This window comes from Ranitomeya variabilis, chromosome 3 (assembly GCF_051348905.1).
Source record: "Ranitomeya variabilis isolate aRanVar5 chromosome 3, aRanVar5.hap1, whole genome shotgun sequence".
Lineage (NCBI taxonomy): Eukaryota > Metazoa > Chordata > Amphibia > Anura > Dendrobatidae > Ranitomeya > Ranitomeya variabilis.
The window spans coordinates 706,944,285-706,970,307 of NC_135234.1; the positions used below are offsets into that span (position 1 = coordinate 706,944,285).

General features: G+C 40.7%; 1 protein-coding gene across 7 annotated transcripts in view; it reads right to left on the reverse strand.

Annotated features, from left to right (window-relative positions):
* FRY (FRY microtubule binding protein) overlaps nt 1-26,023 on the reverse strand; it is a 396,668-nt gene that overhangs the window by 159,296 nt on the left and 211,349 nt on the right. For all 7 annotated transcript variants that reach the window (XM_077298259.1, XM_077298260.1, XM_077298256.1 and 4 more), the window contains 2 exons: nt 24,512-24,711; nt 7,704-7,757 (listed from right to left, as the gene is read on the reverse strand). In XM_077298259.1, coding sequence (XP_077154374.1) covers nt 7,704-7,757; nt 24,512-24,631 — 174 coding nt within the window. In that variant the 5' untranslated portion in view covers nt 24,632-24,711. The remainder of the gene's footprint in view (nt 1-7,703; nt 7,758-24,511; nt 24,712-26,023) is intronic.

The window sequence follows — 26,023 nt, forward strand, 5'->3', positions numbered from 1 at the left end:
CAGGGGTCAGTATTGGGCCCTCTTCTTTTTAACATATTTATTAATGACCTTGTAGGGGGCATTCAGAGTAGAATTTCAATATTTGCAGATGACACTAAACTCTGTAGGGTAATCAATACAGGGGAGGACAATTTTATATTACAGGATGATTTATGTAAACTAGAAGCTTGGGCTGATAAATGGCAAATGAGCTTTAATGGGGATAAATGTAAGGTCATGCACTTGGGTAGAAGTAATAAGATGTATAACTATGTGCTTAATTCTAAAACTCTGGGCAAAACCATCAATGAAAAAGACCTGGGTGTATGGGTGGATGACAGACTCATATTCAGTGGCCAGTGTCAGGCAGCTGCTACAAAGGCAAATAAAATAATGGGATGTATTAAAAGAGGCATAGATTCACATGAGGAGAACATAATTTTACCTCTATACAAGTCACTAGTTCGACCACACTTAGAATACTGTGCACAGTTCTGGTCTCCGGGGTATAAGAAAGACATAGCTGAACTGGAGCGGGTGCAGAGAAGAGCGACCAAGGTTATTAGAGGACTGGGGGGGTCTGCAATACCAAGATAGGTTATTACACTTGGGGCTATTTAGTTTGGAAAAACGAAGACTAAGGGGTGATCTTATTTTAATGTATAAATATATGAGGGGACAGTACAAAGACCTTTCTGATGATCTTTTTAATCATAGACCTGAGACAGGGACAAGGGGGCATCCTCTACGTCTGGAGGAAAGAAGGTTTAAGCATAATAACAGACGCGGATTCTTTACTGTAAGAGCAGTGAGACTATGGAACTCTCTGCCGTATGATGTTGTAATGAGCGATTCATTAATTAAATTTAAGAGGGGACTGGATACCTTTCTGGAAAAGTATAATGTTACAGGGTATATACACTAGATTCCTTGATAAGGCGTTGATCCAGGGAACTAGTCTGATTGCCGTATGTGGGGTCGGGAAGGAATTTTTTTCCCCATGATGGAGCTTACTCTTACCACATGGGTTTTTTTTGCCTTCCCCTGGATCAACATGTTAGGGCATGTTAGGTTAGGCTATGGGTTGAACTAGATGGACTTAAAGTCTTCCTTCAACCTCAATAACTATGTAACTATGTAACTATGTAACTATGAACAGAATGGCAGGGGACATGTGTGACCTGTACTGCACTTCCATGTCAGTGACAGCAGGATTTAACAGCTGTGGGGGGAGCACCACTCCACCTGTGGCTGTCAAAGGCACTTGGCGGCTGCTTAAACCAACCATCAAGTGCAGGTAAAGATATGGAAGCAGTGTGCAAGTCCACATCAAAGGCGGGGACATGACTCTTGACAAATATACGTCAAAGGTTGTGAAGGGCTGTTTTTGTATTTTACTGCTGGAGTGGTGCTTTAAATCTAAGATCCCTACACTTAGTCTGATACTCACCTACCACAGTCTTCCCCTTATATCGCCACCGCTCCCGTCAGTCTCTGGCAGTTTGTGACCTGCTGGATCACTCCAGTGTTTCATGGAGCGAGCAGGAGGTCACGACTCAATGCAAGTCTCTGAAAGCTTCGCTCTGGCTCTCAGACTTGCATTGACGGCTTGTGAAGTAGCTTCTGATTTCTGGCCAGGTAGAAGTTGGTGCCGCGAGACTGGAACGGCGCCGAAAAAAAGTGAAGACGACAGAGGGCGAGGATAAGACGATGACTATAGAAGCCTCCCAAGTGACCTCTGGGATGTCCAATTCTTTGATTCTCATTGGGGAAAGGGAACGGGGCAGTGTGATAAATATCACTAGAAAATGTGAGTGTTAGCCGTTAGTCTGAATAAAAAAAGTTCCAGGCAATATGACCCCTATAAAAAAAAACACCTTTAGGCCACATTCACACACAGTATTTGGTCAGTTTTTTACCACAGTATTGGTAAGCCAAAACCTGGAGTGAAACATTTATCACCCACTAATCATTTTGGCTTACAAATACTGAGGGGAAAATACTGACCGCGTGAACGTGGCCTAAGTTTTCTAACCTGCGTCGATCCTGCAGAAATTGAAGCTTAATCAAATATGCTAATTCATGTGCTCGGTGCACCCCTGGTGTGGCCAAGAGGCTCAGTGTACCATGCTGAGCTCTGGTTTTGCATGCCCTGCCTCACTCCCTCTTGATGGACAGTGCTGACTTAAACATGACACATGAGAGAATAATGGAGATGGAGGTAGTAGAAGAATTTTCAAGGCGTAACACAACACGCCATCTTGATGCAACGTTTCAGGGACATGCCCTTTCCTCAGGCAGCGATGACAGCACTGGCTTACTTGTAGCGACTCGAGTACTGTCTGTACAGAAAGCTCAGGCAAGCCAGTGCTGTCAATCACTAGTGGAAGAGGCGGGGCATGAAAAACCAGTGGGTGGAACGGTGTACTGAGCCTCTTGGCCACACCCAGGGTGCACCAAGCAACCTAATTAACATATTTGATTAACTTAAATTTTTACAGCAGACTGGAGGCAGCGATTAAAATGTAAAATGGACAATTTTTTATAAGAGCTACATCCTCTACAAGGCTGGGTGCTTAGTTTCTGTTGACATTTTGAACAAACAGATATTATGGTGGTGTCCCGGTAATTCATCCATGGTCAGAACTGTGAATTAGTGAGTTACATAAATGTTATTTGTGTGTAATAAAATCACTAATTCAGTGAGGTTTCTTAATTTTCTACACAAACAGCTCTGTGCAAAAAAAAAAAAAAAAGAAAGGCTTCCTTCAATAAGCAGCGGCATTATTATAGTTGGCTCTGTGATTCTGATTACTTCATAGTCGCCGTATCTGAAAGTCACCAGACTGGAGACGTGTCCTGTACTGGAACAGCAATGAGGGAGGACAGGGGGGACATATTTAATGGATTTGGGAGAACAAATAACTTCTTTCATTATAGCGGAGCTAAAACTACAACAAAGTGCCAAAAATGACACAGACGTTGGGTATATGTTCAATGGCTAATGTGGATTTTACAAGTTACTATGTCCCAATAAAATCCTTATTTTTGCCTCCACCGCCTGATACTTCATCATGGCCAGGATCAAACACCACGTCTTATGATGATTTTCTGGAAGCTAAAATACTGTATAGACTAGAGTATATACAAAAACAAATTAGGTAATCATTGCTTTTATTGTTCATGCTAGGATACACTCCTAGCTTTGGCTTCTCTACTACAAATGCTTGTTAAATCAAGTCTACACTGACTATAAGAGTTAGTAAGGACCTCATGACCTTTAAAGGGATATTTTCAAGTTATTAAATTGCTTTAATTAGCTAGCATGAAAATAAGCAATTTTGCAATTGATTTGCTTTTTCCATCTGCTTTAATTCTGCAATAACAGCTTTTATCTTTCATACAGGAAAGCTCGTTTCCATGGCCACTAGTGCCTGCCCAGTCCCTGGATGAGTGTGTAACATTCCAGGAAAGGAGGTAACTTCTAATAAACCAGTCAGCCTTCTCCAATTAGCTGCTCACCTCCCTAACTCGTAGCTCCTGACAAGCTGCTGTTATAAATCTTTCAAAATCACCAGCTCTCACTATCAGCTGTTTTCGGGTCAGTGAGCTGCTTTCAGATCAGTCCACGAGAGCGAGGGTAAAACTGCAGGCAAAGCTACCTCAGGAAAACAACCACTGCCATTTTACTGAAGCTGTGGTGGTTGGAAAAACTCAGAGGCTGCACTGGTGTCTAAATGACGCTATGTACACATACCCTTAGGGGGAAAACAAAAAAAATTGAACCAAATACAAATTCAACATTGCATTACCTATATTTAGGTAGATATGCATCAATGGACATTATATTGATTTATACACACACACAAACAGATAGACAGATTATGTACATACATACTGTACATACATACACACACATGCAGTCATGGTCAGAACGTGTTGGCACCCTTGAAATTGTTCCAGAAAATGAAGTATTTCTTCTAGAAATTTATTTCAATGACACATGTTTTGTTATACACGTTTATTTAATTTGTGTGTATTGGGTCAACAGAAAAAAGTGAGGAAAAAAAGACAAATTGGACATAATTTCACACAAAACCTTCAAAGTGGGCAGGACAAAATGATTGGCACCTTTCCAAAATTGTGGGTAAACAACTTTGTCTCAAGCATGTGGTGATCGTTCATACTCATCTGTGGCAAGTAACATGTGTGGACAATATGAAAACCACACCTGAAACCAGATAAATAGGGGAAATGTTGACTCAATCTTTGACTTGTGTGCCACACTAAGCATGGAGAACAGAAAAGAAGAAGAGAGAACTGTCTGAGGACTTAAGAACTAAAATTGGTGAATAATATCAACAATCTCAATGCTACTGGTCAATCTCCAGAGATCTTGATGTACCTTTATCCACAGTGCACAACATAACCAAGAAGTTTACAACCCATGGCACTAGCTAATCTCCCTGGACGTGAAGGGCATAGAAAAATTGATGAAAAAAAGTGATGGAAGGTGGCAATGGAGGATAGTCCGGATGGTGGATAAGCAGCCTCAATGAGTTCCAAAGAAATTAAGCCTGTCCTGCAAGCTCAGGGTGCATCAGTGTGAACGCAAACTATCCTTCGACATCTGAATTAAATGAAACACTATGTGTCAGCAGCAGGGGTCCTTCTGGGTTGCCTGCCAGAGACATAAAAAACCTAGAGAGCAGCTTGCTAAAATGTACATGAGTAAGCCAAAATCCATCTGGGAAAGCATCTTTTTGGACAGATGAGACTAAGATAGAGCTTTTTGGTAAAGCACCTCATTCTACTGTTTGCCAAAAATGAATTGAGGCCTATAGAAAAAAAAACAAAAAACAGTACCTGCAGTTAAACATGGTGGTGGTTCAAAGATGTTTTGGGGTTGTTTTGCTGCCTCTGGCACTGGGTACATTAACTGCGTGTGCAAGGCATCATGAAATGTAAAGATTACCAAAGGATTTTGGGTCGCAATGTAGTGCAGTGTCAGAAAGCTGGGTTTGCATCCTAGGTCATGGGTCTTCCAGCAGGACAATGACCCCAAACATACTTCAAGAACCACCCAGAGATGAATGGAAACAAAACACTGGAGAATTCTGAAGTGGTGAGCAATGATTCCGGATCTAAATCCCATTAAACACCTGTGGAGAGATCTTAAAATTGCTGTTGGGAGAAGGCACACCTAAAATATGAGAGACCTGAAGCAGTTTGCAAAAGAAGAGCGGTCCAAAATTCCAGTTGAGAGGTGTAAGAAGCTTATTGATGGTTATAGGAAGTGATTGATTGCAAGCTATTTAATCCCAAGGGTGTGCTACCAAATATTAAGTTGAGGGTGACAACAATTTTGTCCGGCCCATTTTTGGGGGTTTGGGTGAAATTATGTCCAATTTGCCTATTTTTCTTTTTTTGTGTGTTGTTTCAATATACAGATGAAGGAAATGAACACGTGTATAAGAAAATCGGTCTAATTGCAATCATTTTTTAAAGAGGAAGACGTAATTTTCGGGAACTATTTTTAAGGGTACCATCACTTTCAGCCATAAGTGTATATAGAGTGGGTACGGAAAGTATTCATACCCCTTTACATTTTTCACTCTGTTTCATTGCAGCCATTTGGTAAATTCAAAAAAGCTCATTTTTTTCCTTAGTAATGTACACTGTGCACCCCCATCTTGACTGAAAAAACTAAACAAAAATGTAGTAATTTTTGCTAATTTATTAAAAAAATAAAAACTGAAATATTACATGGTCATAAGTATTCAGACCCTTTGCACAGTATTGAGTAGAAGCACCTTTTATTATTATTATTTATTGTTATAGCGCCATTTATTCCATGGCGCTTTACATGTGAGGAGGGGTATACATAATAAAAACAAAGTACAATATTCTTAAACAATACAAGTCATAACTGGTACAGGAGGAGTGAGGACCCTGCCCGCGAAGGCTCACAATCTACAAGGGATGGGTGAGAATACAGCTAGTACAGCCACGAGTGTTCTTGAGAATGATGCAACAAGGTTTTCACACCTGGATTTGGGGATCCTCTTACATTCTTCCTTGCAGATGCTCTCCAGTTCCATCTGGTTGGATGGTGGACGTTGGTGGACAGTCACTTTCAGGTCTCTCCAGAGATGCTCAATTAGGTTTTGGTCAGGGCTCTGTCTGGGCCAGACGAGAATGGTCACAGAGTTGCTCTGAAGCCACTCATTTGTTATTTTAACTGTGTGCTTAAGGTCATTGTCTTGTTGGAAGGTGAACCTTCGGCCAAGTCTGAGGTCCAGAGCACTCTGGAAGAGGTTTTCATCCAGGATATCTCTGTCCCTGCAGCTGAAAAACACCCCCATAGCATGATGCTGCCACCACCATGTTTCACTGTCGGGATTGTATTGGGCAGGTGATGAGCAGTGCCTGGTTTTCTCCACACATACAGCTTAGAATTACCAAAATGGTCTATCTTCGTCTCATCAGACCAGAGAATCTTATTTCTCATAGTCTGGGAGTCCTTCATGTCTTTTTAAGCAAATTGGATGCGGGCTTTCATATATCTTGCACTGAGGAGAGGCTTCCATCGGGCCACTCTGCGATAAAGGCCCGACTGGTGGAGGGCTGCAATGATAGGAGAAAGTTCCACAAAGTTGACTATCTCTGGAGCTCAGCCACAGTGATCTTTGGGTTCTTCTTTACCTCTTTCACCAAGGCTCTTCTCCCAAGATTGCTCAGTTTGGCTGGATGGCCAGGTCTAGGAAGACTTCTGGTGGTCCCAGACTTCTTCCATTTAAGGATTATGGAGGCCACTGTGCTCTTAGGCACCTTGAGTACTGCAGAAATTCTGTTGTAACCTTGGCCAGATCTGTGCATTGCCACAATTGTCTCTGAGCTCCTCGGCCAGTTCTTTTGACCTCATGAATCGCATTTGGCCTGACATGCACTGTGAGCTGTGAGGTCTTATATAGACAGGTGTGTGCCTTTCCAAATCAAGTCCTATCACTTTAATTAAAAGACAGCTGGAGTCCAATAATGGAGTAGAACCATCTCAAGGAGGATCACAAGGAAATGGACAGCATGTGACTTAAATATGAGTGTCTGAGCAAAGGGTCTGAATTAGTGATGAGCGAGTGTACTAGTTGCTCGTATTTTCCCCGAGCACACTCAGGTGACCTCTGAGTATTTATGACTGCGTGGAGATTTAGTTTTCATCGTGGCAGCTGAATGATTTACAGCTACAGCCTGCTTGATTACATGTGGTGATTCCCTAGCAACAAGGCAACCCCCACATGTACTCAGCCTGGTTAGTAGCTGTAAATCATTCAGCTGCCGCGATGAAAACTAAATCTCCGAAAAGTCATAAATACTCAGAGGTCACCCGAGCGTGCTCGGGGAAAACCTGAGCAACGAGTACACTCACTCATCACTAGTCGGAATACTTATGACCATGTGATATTTCAGTTTTTCTTTTTTATTAAATTTGTAAAAATTTCTACATTTCTGTTTTTTTTCAGTCAAGATGGGGTGCAGAGAGTACATTAATGGGAAAAAAATAAACTTTTTTGAATTTACCAAATGGCTGCAATGAAACAAAGAGTGAAAAATTTAAAGGGGTCTGAATACTTTCTGTACCCACTGTATCTTACATTCCGCATACAGAGAGACATTTTACTCTTTCGTGATTCTTCATAGTAAAAATTTTTCTTTGTGTGACTTACTTGGTCAAACAGGGCGTCCTCTCCTCTTTGAAGTGATTTTGTTAATGGTTTTTCCTATAAAAACAGAATATAAAAAAAAAGGGTTCAAACTTAACAAATGGTAACACATTTATAAAAAAGTATACCAGTAAATACTATTAAGTACATCCCCAAAAGAGAAGCCCCAAATTTTATATCTGACTATACACAAGGATCATTTATTTACGTTAAATATACCTAAGTGCCACAAGTCATATGATCAATCCCCACCCCCTCCAAAAAATATGTACCTTTAAATGCCTTTTCGGAGGTTAGGCACCAACATGAAAAGACACTACCTAAGAAGAGCGGATAAGAGAGGAAGCCTCTAAAAGCCTCTGAATGGATTTGGCTTCCCAGCCGGATTCAAAAAGTTTTAGCAAAAATGCTTCAAAGTAAAACATAAGGCTCATTCGGTAGAGCGTGTTTCACCCTGTGTGTGCAAAAGACTTCAGAAAGCACATGAATAAATTGTAGCTAGCGCTCATGGACGCTTTTTCACGAAGACCGATGATGCAAGCAATACAGGGCAGCTTCTACACCTATCAGCAATGTAGTCAAGCACGTGGAGCTGTATGCGGAGCCAATCATCTCGACAATTTGTGGACATAACTGGTCATCTGTAGTGAGGGAACCTTTCTGGATCTCTTGCTCACCATGACTCAGGCAGGACAAAGTGTCCAATAGGTTCCCTCTACGAGGCTTGTTTTGGTTAGTAAATCCAACGAAGCTATGCCGTTCATGTTTGGATCAATGACTATAGATGGCCACTGCCAGAGCTGAAAACAGCTTTTTGGTGCTGACGTAAGATGTTGAACGACTACCGAGCTGATACAGATGGAGGTCACAGTCTCATTTTACAGACAGCCGCCACAAAAGCTGAAAAACACTCATGCAGTTGGGGAACCGGATGACTGCCCACCACTGATTGGAAACCGATGACCTTTCCAAAAGGATTGGTCATCAATATCATAAGCTCATATCATGAGGAGGATAGACTGGAGAAAATTTGACAAATGTGATGGCTAACCTAAAGGTACCGTCACACTAGGCGATATCGCCAGCAATCCGTGACGTTGCAGCGACCTGGATGGCGATATCGCTGTATTTGACACGCAGCAGCGATCTGGATCCCGCTGTGAAATTGCTGGTCGCTGCTAGAAGGTCTGCACATTATTTGGTCGCTAGGTCGCCGTGTATCGCCGTGTTTGACAGCAAAAGCGACGATACCAGCGATATTTTACACTGGTAACCAGGGTAAACATCGGGTTACTAAGCGCAGGGCCGCGCTTAGTAACCCGATGTTTACCCTGGTTACCAGCGTAAAAGTTAAAAAAACAAACAGTACATACTCACCTGCGCGTCCCCCAGCCTCTGCTTCCTGACACTAAAGCGCCGGCCCTAAACTGAAAGTGAAAGCAACAGCGGTGACGTCACCGCTCTGCTGTTAGGGCCGGAGCTCAGTCAGCGTCAGGATGCAGAGGCTGGGGGACGCGCAGGTGAGCATGTACTGTTTGTTTTTTTAACTTTTACGCTGGTAACCAGGGTAAACATCGGGTTACTAAGCGCGGCCCTGCGCTTAGCAACCCGATGTTTACCCTGGTTACCCGGGGACCTCGGCATCGCTGGTCGCTGGAGAGCGGTCTGTGTGACAGCTCTCCAGCGACCACACAGCGACGCTGCAGCGATCGGCATTGCTGTCGCTATCGCTGCAGCGTCGCTTAATGTGACGGTACCCTAAGTTTGTTGAAGCAACCTCATCAACTGAGCAGAAGAGCATGAAATGACGGAGATCTCATCTAAACTGCCAGATGTGGGAACTGCTGTAAATTTATACTCAATACAAATAAAATGTAAAAGCCAAAAAAAATTGATACGAATACAGAATCATAAAAAAAATTACCTAAAAAGCTTGTCAAGTCTACAGAAATGAAATATAGAACAGCTGCATTGGTATCACCAGTGTCGGTGGGCTACCAAGTATTTTTCAAGCTCTCAGGACGGTTCACTGGAGAAATGCCAAAGTAGATAAACCCCTTTCAGCTTCTGGTGGATAACAGACTCGTAGCATAACAAAATGTCTTCAGCTGCAATTAAGACTTGGAAATATACAAGGATTTACAACTAATGAAGCTTTTATTGACTTCTACACATCAGTTATGAACCAGCACCTTATGATTTATACGAAATCATGGAGAAAACATACACCTTCTGTTCTTGAGATCATGTCTTACTCATCAGCATGTACAGTGCCTTGCAAAAGTATTCCACTCCCTAAAAGTCTACAGAATTCTCTTGGTTTTTTAAAGATACACATGCTCTTGTAGAAAACCCAAAAAATAATAACGCATTTTTGGCAATATTATTGCTCTTAGCCATAGATTTTTGTTTTCTTACCTTCAACATTGAGGAGTTGTAAGAAAGGGTGGGTCATATAAATACAAAAATGCAGCTTTAAAAAATGTTATCTAAATGAAAAACAATAAAAAAAATATACAAACATAAAATAGAGCTGATGGACCATATAGTCTTTTTCTGAAGGTCGGTATTCTAGGTTACTCATTTTTTTCTACAGTGAAGATAGCATCTTGAGAAGACCAGCATCTGAGAGGTTAATAAAACACTGACCTCCCAATGCCCGAAGCTGTAAGAGGCGAGTTCAGGACACACTGAATTATTTTGGTCACTCTCTGAGGGATGAATTACAGCCTCACATACTTTGTTGACTTTCACTGACCTTTGTAGGAGTTTTCGTTAACATTTATAGATACTTCTTGATAATTCCCAGATTTGATTAATGAGTATCTCCATTCTCATAGAGACATGTAAGAAGTTTTGATCGGTAGGGGTCTATTTGCTGAGACTCCCACCAATTGCTAAAAAACGAAAGGAGCAGAATCACTCAGCCGAAGGGTTCTCCTCCCAGACTGAAGACAGGCTCAGAAGAAAGTCTTATAGGTTGTCAAAAGTGTTCGTAACAAAAAAAAAGTGAAATTATACTAAAGAAAACATTGGCTTTTAATTTCCCAGGGCAAAAAAACTACTGTAAATATACATTGAGTGGCTTGTGAAAGTATTCACCCCCCGCCCTTGACTTTTTACCTATAATTTCCACTGTAGTGGAAGTAGCAACACCCCCGAAACACTGTCTGCAGATTGAGGTCCTGGTTTGGCTTTTATTCAAAGTCATATGGCATGGCTCAATGAAGGGTAGATATTGACTTTTAGGATTTCTACTTCCATTAGGTGTCACTAGAGTTCAGGTCCTCTTAAGAGACAATTTACATATTTAATTTCCCAGAGGAGCATGTATGGCACATAAGTCTCCTCACACTGAGATGACAGGACCATTATAGCAATGAAATTAGCAACCAGCGGGACATCAAGAAGAGATAGGAAAGATACACAAAGGAACGATATGACAGCGCCAACCTTGACCATCATAAGGAGCGTAGGAACAAAAAGTTACCAAAATCCAATCTTTTGGAATGTGAAGTTATTTGGGCACAGAGAGCGGCCAAACAAAGCACCTGGCATTGATGGTATACCTGCAAGGCTTCTCAAACCAGTCCCAAGAGCCACATTTACAGCACTATACAGTGCCTACAAGTAGTATTCAACCCCCTGCAGATTTAGCAGGTTTACACATTTGGAATTAACTTGGCATTGTGACATTTGGACTGTAGATCAGCCTGGAAGTGTGAAATGCACTGCAGCAAAAAAGAATGTTATTTCTTTGTTTATTTTTTTTTTAAATTTGGAAAAGTTTTTTCAGAGGGTCATTTATTATTCAACCCCTCAACCCACCAGAATTCTGTTTGGTTCCCCTAAAGTATTAAGAAGTAGTTCAGGCACAAAGAACAATGAGCTTCACATGTTTGGATTAATTATCTCTTTTTCCAGCCTTTTCTGACTATTTAAGACCCTCCCCAAACTTGTGAACAGCACTCAAACATGGTCAACATGGGAAAGACAAAGGAGCATTCCAAGGCCATCAGAGACAAGATCGTGGAGGGTCACAAGGCTGGCAAGGGGTACAAAACCCTTTCCAAGGAGTTGGGCCTACCTGTCTCCACTGTTGGGAGCATCATCCGGAAGTGGAAGGCTTATGGAACTACTGTTAGCCTTCCACGGCCTGGACAGCCTTTGAAAGTTTCCTCCCGTGCCGAGGCCAGGCTTGTCCGAAGAGTCAAGGCTAACCCAAAGACAACAAGGAAGGAGCTCCGGGAAGATCTCATGGCAGTGGGGACATTGGTTTCAGTCAATACCATAAGTAACGTACTCCACCGCAATGGTCTCCGTTCCAGACGAGCCCGTAAGGTACCTTTACTTTCAAAGCGTCATGTCAAGGCTCGTCTACAGTTTGCTCATGATCACTTGGAGGACTCTGAGACTGACTGGTTCAAGGTTCTCTGGTCTGATGAGACCAAGATCGAGATCTTTGGTGCCAACCACACACGTGACGTTTGGAGACTGGATGGCACTGCATACGACCCCAAGAATACCATCCCTACAGTCAAGCATGGTGGTGGCAGCATCATGCTGTGGGGCTGTTTCTCAGCCAAGGGGCCTGGCCATCTGGTCCGCATCCATGGGAAGATGGATAGCACAGCCTACCTGGAGATTTTGGCCAAGAACCTCCGCTCCTCCATCAAGGATCTTAAGATGGGTCATCATTTCATCTTCCAACAAGACAACGACCCAAAGCACACAGCCAAGAAAACCAAGGCCTGGTTCAAGAGGCAAAAAATCAAGGTGTTGCAGTGGCCTAGTCAGTCTCCAGACCTTAACCCAATTGAAAACTTGTGGAAGGAGCTCAAGATTAAAGTCCACATGAGACACCCAAAGAACCTAGATAACTTGGAGAAGATCTGCATGGAGGAGTGGGCCAAGATAACTCCAGAGACCTGTGCCGGCCTGATCAGGTCTTATAAAAGACGATTATTAGCTGTAATTGCAAACAAAGGTTATTCCACAAAATATTAAACCTAGGGGTTGAATAATAATTGACCCACACTTTTATGTTTAAAATTTATAAAAATTTAACTGAGCAACAAAACTTTTTGGTTTGTAAGATTTATGCATCTGTTAATAAATCCTGCTCTTGTTTGAAGTTTGAAGGCTCTAACTTATTTGCATCTTATTAAACCTGCTAAATCTGCAGGGGGTTGAATACTACTTTTAGGCACTGTATATCCACCTATACAAAGAGGCACCACACATACATAATGTAAAAATGATATTTTATTAATGACAAAAATTAAAACAACAACATAGTCATAAAAAAGCCAAAGCAGGCAGACGTGAGGAACAACAGACACAGAAAAAATGGTGAACAACCTGGAAATTGCTACAGTAAAAAATACCAGTGTATCAGTATAGCTCTCATTCAGGTAAAGACATGATAAAAGTCATCACACAAAACAGTATAACTTAGCTACATATAAGAGGCTCAATACAAAGGGACAAGCACGTATCATATTATTAGTAATTAAGGCTAAAAATACCATATATACTGACATGCAACATATCCAAAAATCGTAACCCAATATACGTGTCCAATGCAATACATAAGGCAGCATGTATTTACCAGAAAAATGGAGAGAAACCATGAGTCCACCATACCCGACGCGCATTTCCGGACGAAGCATTTCATTGTGAAACGCGCGTCGGTTGTGGTGGACTCCTGGTTTCTCTCCATTTTTCTAGTAAATACATGCTGCCTCATGTATTGCATTGGACACATCCAAAAATCGTAACCCAATGTACGTGTCCAATGCAATACATGAGGCAGCATGTATTTACTAGAAAAATGGAGAGAAACCAGGAGTCCACCACAACCGACGCGCGTTTCACAATGAAATGCTTCGTCCGGAAATGCGCGTCGGGTATGGTGGACTCATGGTTTCTCTCCATTTTTCTGGTAAATACATGCTGCCTTATGTATTGCATTGGACACGTATATTGGGTTACGATTTTTGGATATGTTGCATGTCAGTATATATGGTATTTTTAGCCTTAATTACTAATAATATGATACATGCTTGTCCGTTTGTATTGAGCCTCTTATATGTAGCTAAGTTATACTGTTTTGTGTGATGACTTTTATCATGTCTTTACCTGAATGAGAGCTATACTGATACACTGGTATTTTTTACTGTAGCAATTTCCAGGTTGTTCACCATTTTTTCCGTGTCTTTTGTTCCTCACGTCTGCCTGCTTTGGCTTTTTTATGACCATGTTGTTATTTTAATTTTTGTCATTAATAAAATATCATTTTTACATTATGTATGTGTGGTGCCTCTTTGTATAGGTGGATATCTAATGTTCGGTTAACCACTTAAGGATATACTATAGGTGTTGTGTTCTATTTACAGCACTATGACAGAAGATCTGTAAATGACATAGGGATTGTAACCCTGCCCAAAATAAATGTCCCAAAACCACCAATCAAATGCAAAACCATGGAAAAAAGAAAGTGCAAGTACTGAAGTAAATGGGTAAAAAAAAAAAAAAAAAAAATCAAAGAATCTTTATTAAAAAATTATTAAAAGAAAAAAAAAAAATAACCAACAAACACAGAAAAGAAGGGGAAGGTCAGCCAATGAGGATAAATTCCCCCAAAATAACAGCACTGCAAGGTAAAACCTGAACAGAAAAATTAGCTTATACCTTGGTAGTTGTCACTGAGTAAATAGGTAGCAAGTCATGGATGCTATGAAACGCAGCTCAGTGTCTCTGCTGGCTGGCAGTCTGAATGCTCGCATCATGCCAAGTGACAAATTGACTAATTTGTCGGAGAGGTGAGGAATATGGTTGTAAATTATTTTAAAGTCTTTTACAGGGGACATGGGCTTCAGTGGATTAGGAGTAAAGATGAGTATACATTTTTCTTTTTATTCTTCATTAAAATAAACGTGTCAGTGTGTTTATTTCAATTAAATGACTTTATTAAGGGTGTTTTATTATTTATAATATGACTGAGGTTGGTAATGGGGCATCTTTTAGACACCTCTCCAATCCTAACAATGGGCCTGGATGTCAGCTGCCAATACAAAGCTGACATCAACCCCAATACACTGTGAGCAGAATTCTTAGGCAAGTTGTATGTTGATCACATGATACTTTTTATACATGTTGTCCTACTCCAAGCTGTTCAGGCTTGAGAGCCAACTACCAATTAAGTAAATCAGGTGATGTACATCTCTGTAATGAGGAGGGGAGTTGTCTAATGACATCAAAACCCTACATAAGGTGTGCTTAATTATTAGGCAACTTCCTTTCCTTTGGCAAAATGGGTCAGAAGAGAGATTTGACGGGCTCTAAAAAGTCCAAAATTGTGAGATGTCTTGCAGAGGGGTGCAGCAGTCTTGAAATTGCCAAACTTTTGAAGAGTGACCACCGAACAATTAAGCGTTTCATGGCAAATAGCCAACAGGGTCGCAAGAAGCGTGTTGGGCAAAAAAGGCGCAAATTAACTGCCCATGAATTGAGGAAAATCAAGCTTGAAGCTGCCAAGATGCCATTTGCCACCAGTTTTGCCACATTTCAGAGCTGCAACGTTACTGGAGTAACAAAAAGCACAAGGTGTGCAATACTCAGGGACATGGCCAAGGTAAGGACGGCTGAAAAAACGACCACCTTTGAACAAGAAACATAAGAAAATGTCAAGACTGGGCAAAGTATCTTAAGACTGACTTTTCAAAGGTTTTATGGACTGATGAAATGAGAGTGACTCTTGATGGGCCAGATGGATGGGCCAGAGGCTGGATCAGTAAAGGGCAGCGAGCTTCACTCCGACTCAGACGCCAGCAAGGTGGAGGTGGGGTACTGGTATGGGCTGGTGTCATCAAAGATGAACTTGTGGGACCTTTTTGGGTTGAGGATGGAGTGAAGCTCAACTCCCAGAACTAATGCCAGTGTCTGGAAGACAACTTCTTCAAGCAATGGTACAGGAAGAAGTCGGTATCGTTCAAGAAAAACAATTTTCATGCAGGACAATGCTCCATCACATGTCTCCAACTACTCCACAGCGTGCATGGCCAGTAAAGGTCTCAAAGAAGAAAAAATAATGACATGGCCCCCTTGTTCACCTGATCTGAACCCCACAGAGAACCTGTGGTCACTCATAAAAATGTGAGATCTACAGGGAGGGAAAACAGTAAACCTCTCGGAACAGTGTCTGGGAGGCTGTGGTGGCTGCTGCTCGCAATGTTGATCGTAAACAGATCAAGCAACTGACAGAATCTATGGATGGAAGGCTGCTGAGTGTCATCATAAAGAAAGGTGGCTATATTGGTCACTAATTTTTGGGGGGTTTTGTTTTTGCCTGTCAGAAATGTTTATTTCTAAATTTTGTGCAGTTATATTGGTTTACCTGGTGAAAATAAACAAGTGAGATGGGAATATATTTGGTTTTTATTAAGTTGCCTAATAATTCTGCACAGTAATAGTTACCTGCACCTCTAGATATCCTCCTAAGATGGCCAAATCTAAAAAAATAAACACTCCAACTTCCAAAAATTTTAAGCTTTGATATTTATGAGTCTTTTGGGTTGATTGAGAACATGGTTGTTGATCAATAATAAAAATAATCCTCTAAAATACAACTTGCCTTATAATTCTGCACACAGTGTACTATTACCCCACTTGACAATGCACCAGGGCAAGTGGGAAGAGCGAGGCTAGGTGCTAGAAGTGACATCTTATGGTGTGCCTTTTCTGGGGCAGCTGAGAGCTGATGTTTAAGACTGGGAGGGGGCCAAAATCCCCTTCCTAGTCTAATAATATCAGCCTGCAGCTGTCTGCCTAGCCTTTGCTGGTTATTAGTTATAGGGGACCCTAAATAATTTTTTGGGGGGAGGGTCTCCATTTTAACAACCAGTAAAAGGCTAAGCATAGAACTGTGAGTTCATATTAATAGCCTGGGAAACACCATGTGTATTACCCCCCTTTCCAGGCTATAAACATTTGTCCCCAGCTGTCCACTTTCCCCTCAGCGGTTTAATAAAATTTTGGGGGATCCCACGCCATTTTTTTTTCTAGTTTTTATTTATTACCAAGATACATACAGCTCTGGCAAAAATTAAGAGACAACTGCAAAATGTTCAGTTTGTCTGACTTTTCTCTTTATAGGTATATTTTTAGTTTCAAAAAGGTTTTATTGAAATTTCAACTTTAACATTCATAAAATGAAATTGCAATGTGAATGAACTCCCTCGCAGGGGAGTCTGAAATTGAGTATTATAAGAACACATATTCCTTGTAAAGACAAGGGTGGACAAGACAAAGACAACACAAGGGAAAAACATAGAGGAAGGGAGAAATTGCATTTACTTTTTAATTTATAACAAACGTTATCCCCATAGAGTCAGATTACTATGGGGACAGATGAAGAGTCTGACTCAAGTGCAAGTTAGGATACAGATCCATCCAAGGACCCCATATCTTAAAGAACTGTTCCCACCTATCATTTCTAGTGGCCTCAATGCGTTCATAGAACATAATGTTATTCATCCTTTCTTTAACCATATGGATCGACAACGCGGGGTTCTTCCATTTTGAGGCAATGTGAATTTTAGTAGCCATAAAGAGAAAAGAAACCAACTTAAATAGATCTTTAGGAAGAGCCGGGTGTCTCGCCCCCAGCAGGAAAACAGAGGCGTCCAGGTTGGTCTTTTTCCCCGCCAGTTGGTCAACCAGAAGGCCCATCTTTTGCCATAAGTTGGACACCACTGGACAAGACCACCATATATGTATCATGTCCCCAGGTAGATTGCAGCCCCGGAAGCATAAATTTGAGACATTGGGGAATATGCTATGGAGTTTAGTTGGCACTAGATAAGTCCTGTGAAGGACCTTGATCGAGGTTTCCACTAGAGATGACTGATGACTACCTTTAGTTAGTGTGTCGCAACACCTCCTCCAATTCTCCAACGTCAGCTCGACACCCAACTCCTCCTCCCACCGTCTCATAAAACCCAGCTTCTTCTTATCATGAGGTGGAATCATAATAGAGTAGAGCAAAGATATTGTCCCCCTTCCCATTGGGTCTGAAAGGCATTTTTGTTCAAAACCAGAAGCAGGAACAGGCCGATTACCATGAGTTAGGCCACCTGCAAAGTGCAAAATCTGATTAATATGCATTATTTCTCTAATCGGGGGTTCAAACTTCCTCACGAATTCTGCTCTGTCCATCAGGGTACCGAAAGGGTCACACAAGTGTTTTATTGTTGTAATCCCTCGTAATATCCACCAAGTGAACGAACGTGGGTCCAGACCAGGAGTGAACATCGGGTTACCAAAAATAGAGATTAATGGGGAGGGATCTGATTGCAGTGAATATTTAAATCTAACTCGTCTCCACAAATTAAACGAGTGAGCAGTGTAAGGTGCTGTTGTAAATAGTTGTTTGGGGATTTTTCCCGTGGACCACATGAGGCCTGGTAATGTGAGTGGCTTAATGAGATGTGACTCCAAATGAACCCACCTTGGCTTGTTATTTAGGGCGCATATATTTGTTAGTTGTGCTACTTGTGCCGCTTTATAATATAAAGATAGATTTGGGAGTGAAACTCCACCATGTCTTCTATGGAGGAACATTAATTTTTGGGGGATTCTAGCCCTTTTATTCTGCCATATAAATTTGGATATTGTGGCTTGAAGACCTGAGAACGTTTTAGCTGAAATCGGTATTGGGAGAGATCTGAAAAGGTACAAAAACCGCGGGAGGGTCACCATTTTTATTGTGTGGATCCTGCCTAGCCAAGATAAGTTTAGCGAAGCCCACCTAGACAAATCAGTGTGAAGATTCTGGATAAGTGGTGTGTAGTTCCATTTAAAGAGGTTAGCTCTGTTTGTTGTAATATTTATTCCCAAGTAGGTTAAATAATTATCCCTCTTTGTAAATTTAAATTGGGAGGTGATATTATCCTGAATAGTTTTGCTGGTATTAATAAAGAGAGCTTCCGATTTGTCTATATTAATTTTTAGCCCCGAAATGTCTTCAAATATATTAAGCAGAGATAAGAGATTAGGAATTGTTGTATGGGGATTGGTAATAGTCAAAAGGAGGTCATCAGCAAATAAGCTAACCTTGTATTGTTCACCTAAGTTAGTTAAACCGGTAATATTCTGATTTATTCTAATGGCTTCTGCCAAGGGCTTTTATAGGTATATTTTTGAGTAAAATGTAAATTGTTCTTTTAGTCTATAAACTTCTGACAACATGTCTCCGAATTTCCAAGCAATAACTTTTGGGTTTTTTTTCTGAAAAGGAGAAATGGTAAAACAAAAACTAAAAAAAAAAAACCAGTGCTTTCAGACCTCAAATAATGCAAAGAAAACAAGTTCATAATCATTTAGCAACAACAATACTAATGTTTTAACTCAGGAAGAGTTCAGAAATCAATATTTTGTGGAATAACCATGATTTTTAATCACAGCTTTCATGCGTCTTGGCATGCTTTCATCCAGTCTTTCACACTGCTTCTGGCGCAAAAATGTAAGCAGTTGTTCTTTGTTTGATGGCTTGTGACTATCCATCATCCTCTTGATGACATTCCAAAGGTTTTCAATGGGGTTCAGGTCTGGAGATTGGGCTGCCCATGACAGGGTTTTGATGTGGTGGTCTCTTAATTTTTGCCAGAGCTGTATACAGTAAGCTACACACGCAACGCAATATCTCACTCACATATATTTTGAAGAATATCTTTTGAAAACTATATTTAAATGACAGAGAATTACTCTATGTAAAAGCTAATGTTAAGATCGTATTGCATGCGGATTGAATTCACATGTCATTCGGATGATAGGTGATAAAAAAAAAAAAAAAAAAAATCGCATTATACTCGCATGAAAATCCTATGCCACTTACACGACACTCTTCTGACTTTTCAGGAACAACAGCCAACCGATTTTATTCACTGGTGGATACAGATATAAAATGGCCCCTGTGCAAGAACAGTATTTGGGCCCTTTGCAGTCGAAGAGCTCCTAACAATGCAAAATTGCACCCAATTTGGAGGTAGAAAAGGGCCCCCTCACTTCTTGGGCCCCTGTGCGGCCGCACAGGTTGCACCAATGATATATCCGCCTTGAGATGATGCATATGAGCCCTTAGAGGAAAGTATAAAGGAAACATATCACCTCTTCTGTATTTATCCCCCACTTCTGGTTTTGGCTTACAAATACTGATGTAAAATACTGACCAAATATTCAACGTGTAAACGTGGCCTTATAGGTCTCTATACACATATGCACTATTTGAACTTTACCCTATTCATTGTATGGGACTTTAATATTGCGAGCCCCTCTACTTCTACCTTTTTTACGCTTTTTACATTTGAATGAGGGTGGGAGACCTCTTATGTGTCTCTATTCACATATGTGTGACTTATTATTATACCGCCACTTGTCTACCTTAGAGGAGTGCGAATGAGCGGTAGCACAGTTTGACCCAGTGCCCTGTGACCACAATACATTTTATTCAATTTATAGCTTATCATTTAGACATTGTACTGTATACCATTGATATTAGTTTACATCTGGAGTTATTTGGTCTTAGTATGTTGGTGTTACTTGAGCACTGTATGGGGGCATTTATTTGTTTATTTGATATCATTATAAATGGTCAGCCCCCTGCTTGTTTGGGGATCCTACAGTATATTTTTGGCAATAATTGGATATAATCATACCAACACTGCATCTAAAACTATACAAAGCCTTTAGATTACAGAGGACACTATAGGGTCTGGTTCACTTTAGGAAGCTCGCCAATATTACGCTGAGAGTAATATGTGCCTCCTGTATTGTAACAAAGCCTAGTGAATATGTGCTGGAAAACGAGTTATCTGCAGGGAGCAGACCGCTAAGAACAGCTCAACATTTACCAACAGCAAGAAAGATTAGGGAATCCTAAGTTCCTATATAAAGCATTTTACTTGCTCTCCACAGCAGAGACACCAAATATAAAATATTCCATTTCCACATAAAAGATTTATGAAGTTAAATATTAAAAGCTCCATAAATTATATACTCATACAGATTAAGTCATACAAGATAAAGATCTATCAGGGTTCAAGGGCTGATTTGGTAACAAACCCTAAAGGACTGGATAGAATGAAAAGGACTGATCCAACTTGCAGAAGAAAATCCACACACACAAAAAATGCATTTATGGGTTTTTCTTTTTTTGGATGTGGTGGGGTGAGATGGGGTAGGTACACACTTTGAATCGCAGGTCCCAAGTTTTCCATTAAAACAGTTATGACTGAAGAGTCGGGAGTTTTGATTCGAAATGTAGAACATCCCCCAATCCCCCCGAAAAATATGTTTTTCATCGAACATTTTTGGAATATACATCGATTGATTACTTGTAACTTTTTTGATCAAAAGTTTTTATGTGGATCATCTTAGGTAGTGATGGATCAACCCATCTTTCTATAATATTCAATGAGACCGAGTTGCCTATCCTACCCCCGTGCACTGCCAGCCATACATAGTGAAGGTATTGTTACAGGGTCAGATGAAGTACATCTCCTTCCGTGTTCCTAAAGAAAAGCTGGATGGTAGTAATCATGGCCCGATAATTACAAATGGATAATATTATTTCTGATCACTCTTTGGTGACCACGCTCAGTTACATACAAGTACACTGCAATCCAAACTGCAATCAATAACACAATCCATCTGGTCCAATATGTAACCTGAACACACCAGATCAGACACAAGCAGACCATGATGGTAGAAGCTCTAGTCCTTGGAGAAACACTTATGTCATCATGTTAGGTTGGTGATAAAGTCCTTTTCTTAGGAGGAGGTGGTTCCTACACAGGAATTTCTCACCCTAGAGTGAAGGCGGTGGATCCCAACTAGGGCTAAGTCCGCTCTCTCCAAGTTGCATAAGCTGCCTCTATTAATAATAATAATAATAATAATAATTTTATATAGCGCCAACATATTCCGCAGCGCTTTACAACTTATAGAGGGGACTTGTGCAGACAATAGACATTACAGCATTACTCTATTGTATGTATACCTTGGTGGACATGATTTCTGTTGGAGTGATCATCAAACAATAGTGTGCCGAGTCAAGCTGCCATCACATACAAGCTTTTTTGCCTCATGGAACACACATGTCATGATCCATACCAAGTCTTGGCTGGCAACAAACATCAGCACCTGACCAGTTGAAGATACTTTATAGTTTAAGGGCCCCCATACACAATAGTAAAAAGTCAACTAAACCAACAGATTTCAGAAGATCTAGACAACTATCTAAATATTCATGAGGACTTTCCAGCTCTCCACATAATGTCAGGTACAAGTAGGATTAGGATTGTTCAATCTCAATGTCTGATCCTTCAGTTCTCAAGAAAGAAAGTAGCGACTAGCGGGAACTCTCTCAACTCTTACCATTAAAAATGCATGTGCCATCAGTTGAACCAATCCTCCATGCATAAGGGGAGGTTGGTCACCAAATATCATGGCACCTTCAAGGCTTATTTCCCAAAAAGTTATCCCCTGTCCATAGGATAGGGGATAACTTACTGATCAGTAAGATATGACTTCTGGAATCCTCAGTAATCCCCAGGACTGGGATTATGAACCTGGCTGCCGAGCTCCATCTTGGATAGAGCGTTGCTCTAGGCATTCTCCCGGAAACCCACAGACAATGAATGAAGCAGAGGTCAACTATGCACACATCTACTCCATTCTTAATGGGGCTCTGCAGAGCTTGGTTTCCAGGTTCCTGTTTTTTGGATCGCTTGGAGTCTGACCGCTATGGATAGGAAAAAACGTACTATTTTGGGAATAACCCTTTATGCTTAGACTAATATATGGTTTCCAGCATTACTAGAACTGGGTAGATTGGATTAATACCCAGGGCCTGGTTACAAACAGCACAACCAGAAAGAATAACTCGTAGATTTATGGGTAACCAGAGATCATAGAAAAACAGTAGTCACACCAAACTCAAAACAATGATGAAGTGTTTTAAGATATTTCTTTAAATTTACTTTTAAAGCTTCACAATTCTATTCAGTAACTACCATAGATAAAATCAACAAATACATGAAATTATTAGTATTTTATGGCATACAAGTATGGATTCACGGGTTCATGTTGACAAAGGGTGCAATCATTAACTACTGTCCTGCATAAATTACAGGATGGAAGAGCAGATGTGTCTGTGGAGGGAGGTGACAGTCGCTCAGGAAGTTGTAAAGATCCCATCATGTAAAAATAGATTGGGCAAGACACCAAATACAACAGCAGAATGCTGAGTAATGCCTTTTGTCAATGTCAGGAAAAATCTGATAACAGAAGGAGGCTGAACCAATCTGCATGCACAGACAGAGGTCGTTCCCATCAATATATATATTTAGAAAATGCACAATCACATCAAGTGAAGAACATTCCTGATCCACCCAAGCACTGAATTCTGTGCAGAGAGTTGCTAGGTCCATGTGTAACCAGGGCAATCAAAAGGCGGAAAAGCTGCTACAGAAAAAGCGTTTCCTAACTTGCATGCAAAAAATAAGAGCGGAAATCCAAATTAAGAATTTTTATTTGTTTTCAACTACTTTTCTCAATTTAATCAAAAATTCAAAAAGTGGTTGTACAGAACAAAACGAAATCTCAAAGACGTCTTGTCCTAGAAGAAGCTCCGCACCTATCCTCAGCCGAGTACTGCAGATGAGATCTGGGGAAGTAAGCGGACTGAGCTGCACACGATCAGTGCAAAGTGGTATCCCTCTTCTTGTGTTATTCTTTGCCCAAAGACGATCAACTAGATCATTTACAGGATGGAAGGGTCTGTTTTATAACGAGAGGTTAGAAAAGTTGGGCTTGTTGAGCTTAGAAAAAAAAGATGTTAGCGGGTATTTGTCAGCAGGTTTTTACTATGTAATCTGAGGGCAGCATGAGGTAGGGGCTGAGAGAGATTTCCATGATGCATCACTTACTGGGATGTTTCAATACAATGAATGTCTTATCACCAGGAGATTATCGCTGCCTGGACTACAGCTGGAATGAGCACTGGTCCGACCACACCTCCAGCACTGATTAGCAGCTCACTGTCAATAGACAATGTACACAAAAGCTGCGGTGTGGGTGAGGGCAGCTTTTGGAGCTCTGCCACATGCTACAACTAAAAACTCTGGTTGTATCACAGCTGCTTCACCCAGTAGACTAAGTGATTCATGGAATCAGGGTCTCTTTTCCTACATTATGCTGCTCTCATGAGGTAACAAAAACCTGGTGACAGATTCCCTTTAAGAGATCTCATTTCCATATATAAATACATGTGTGGTACATGATTAATTCCACCCAAACACCTTACAAAGGGCCAGGGGGCCACTCAATACATGTAGATGAAAAGCGATTCTAGCATCACAACAGGAAAGGGTTCTTTCCAGTTAGAGCAGTGAGACTGTGGAATGTCCGACCACAGAAGGTAGTAATGGCAGATACTATCCGCATTTAAAAAAACATCTCAATGGCTTTCTCGCAACAAAACGGCACTGTGGGATATTAATAATCTAGCAATATATGTTGTGGAATGGATCTCAAAAAGTTTAACTTGATGGGCCATGTCTAGTTTTCAATTTTTGTAACAACAGAAAATACAGCCAACATCTCCACATCGTAGATAACCATTTTCACAATTATGGATACTTTCCTATCTTAAATTAATTTGATCCGTTCAATAAGTTATTTAAATTTGGCCAAAAAAAAAAAAAAAGATTTGAAATGATCTATTATTCCAGCTCTTCCAGCGTACTCACCAGGGGTTCAGCCATTATGATGCGAATCTTGCGCTCCGCTTGTGTAGTAAAATTTGCAAACAAGCTCTTGAGAATATATTCTCCAGGTTTACTCTCTGGGTCAATGTTGATGGGCAACATGGTTGGTGGTCCTTTGTCTCTCTGTGTGCTGGATACTGGTTGTACTTGTGGTTTTATATATCCGTTACCCACCGGAGAAGCTAAAATACAAACAAAAACACAATAAGTTCTAATTTTGCACAAAATTTTAAACATTTCTAAAATTCCAGAACATTATTTAAAGGGAAACTCCATCTTTCATTCCAAATTTATATACCGGCATTCAACGAATACCAATCTTCTACCCAACTGATTCCCTGGTTTGCTGTGAAACCGGCCACAATCTTGTCAACAAAACTTTGCATAAATCAATAGTGCAAGATAATATAAGAAACTTTGTGCTCTAGCTTATCAGAGAATTTTGTTATTTTCTTTGTTTATGAGCCATTGGTTCTCATCCTTCTTGCTTACTGAGCTCGCCATTCATTCTGAAAACGGGTAAAAGATAAAATGGACTGCCATCATACTAAGGGACCAGATTACAGAGGTCTGCTGAAACCTATAAAGGGATATCAGAGAGAGAAAATCAAAAAGATAGATTGACTGCAGCTTTCTACAGTAGTAAGTGTTCATCTCATCCAGGTGCAGGATTCACAGCTGCACTGCTCAGTACTACTGTTTTGTGTGCTTCTGAACATGCGCTAAACAGATAGGAGAGCAAGAATCCCTCATGTCCCTGTGTATTGAGTTGAGCAGCCATTCTAGATAAGGGTTTACAGAAGGAAAAACTGGTGAAAAATACAGAATACAAGACCTAACACAGCCAGAAATAGTGTTATTCCTTATTGCAGAATTACACCGTTGTCATGACCTCATCAAATCCATGTAATTTCTTCATTTTTCTGAAAATACCACAAACCATTTCACCACTTTCCCATCATTTATCTTACTAGCCTGATACAATACAAGTACAATTTGTATATAATCAAATATCCAAAAGTAGAAAAAAATATAAACCTCACTGCACAGACACTTCCGAAAACTCCAGATTGCAAGACTACTGTACACTTCAGCTTCTAGGTATAAAATAAACTCTGCAGAAATGAGCAGGATGAAGTGAAAAGTTGGTAAAAGGAAAAGCCACTAATAGCTCAGGAAGAGTCTTACATAAGTTTCTTATAATTCTGAAGACAATGGTCTGTGGTCTTCGGGATATTCTCCTTAGAGACGGCCATGGCATACAGCGAGGATACGTATGACGGGTCAGGGTTCAATCACTGCGCCAGTCATTAAGCGCAGATCGCACTTGGACGAATGTTTGTGCATGGAACCGTGTATATGTCCAATATTTCTGTCGGACAGGGACTGTCCAAGGAAGAAAATTTGCTGTATGTCCGAGTTTGATCCAATATTCGGATCGCACTCAGATGTCATCCGAGTAAAGTCCAATGTTTCCCATGCACTCATCGACTT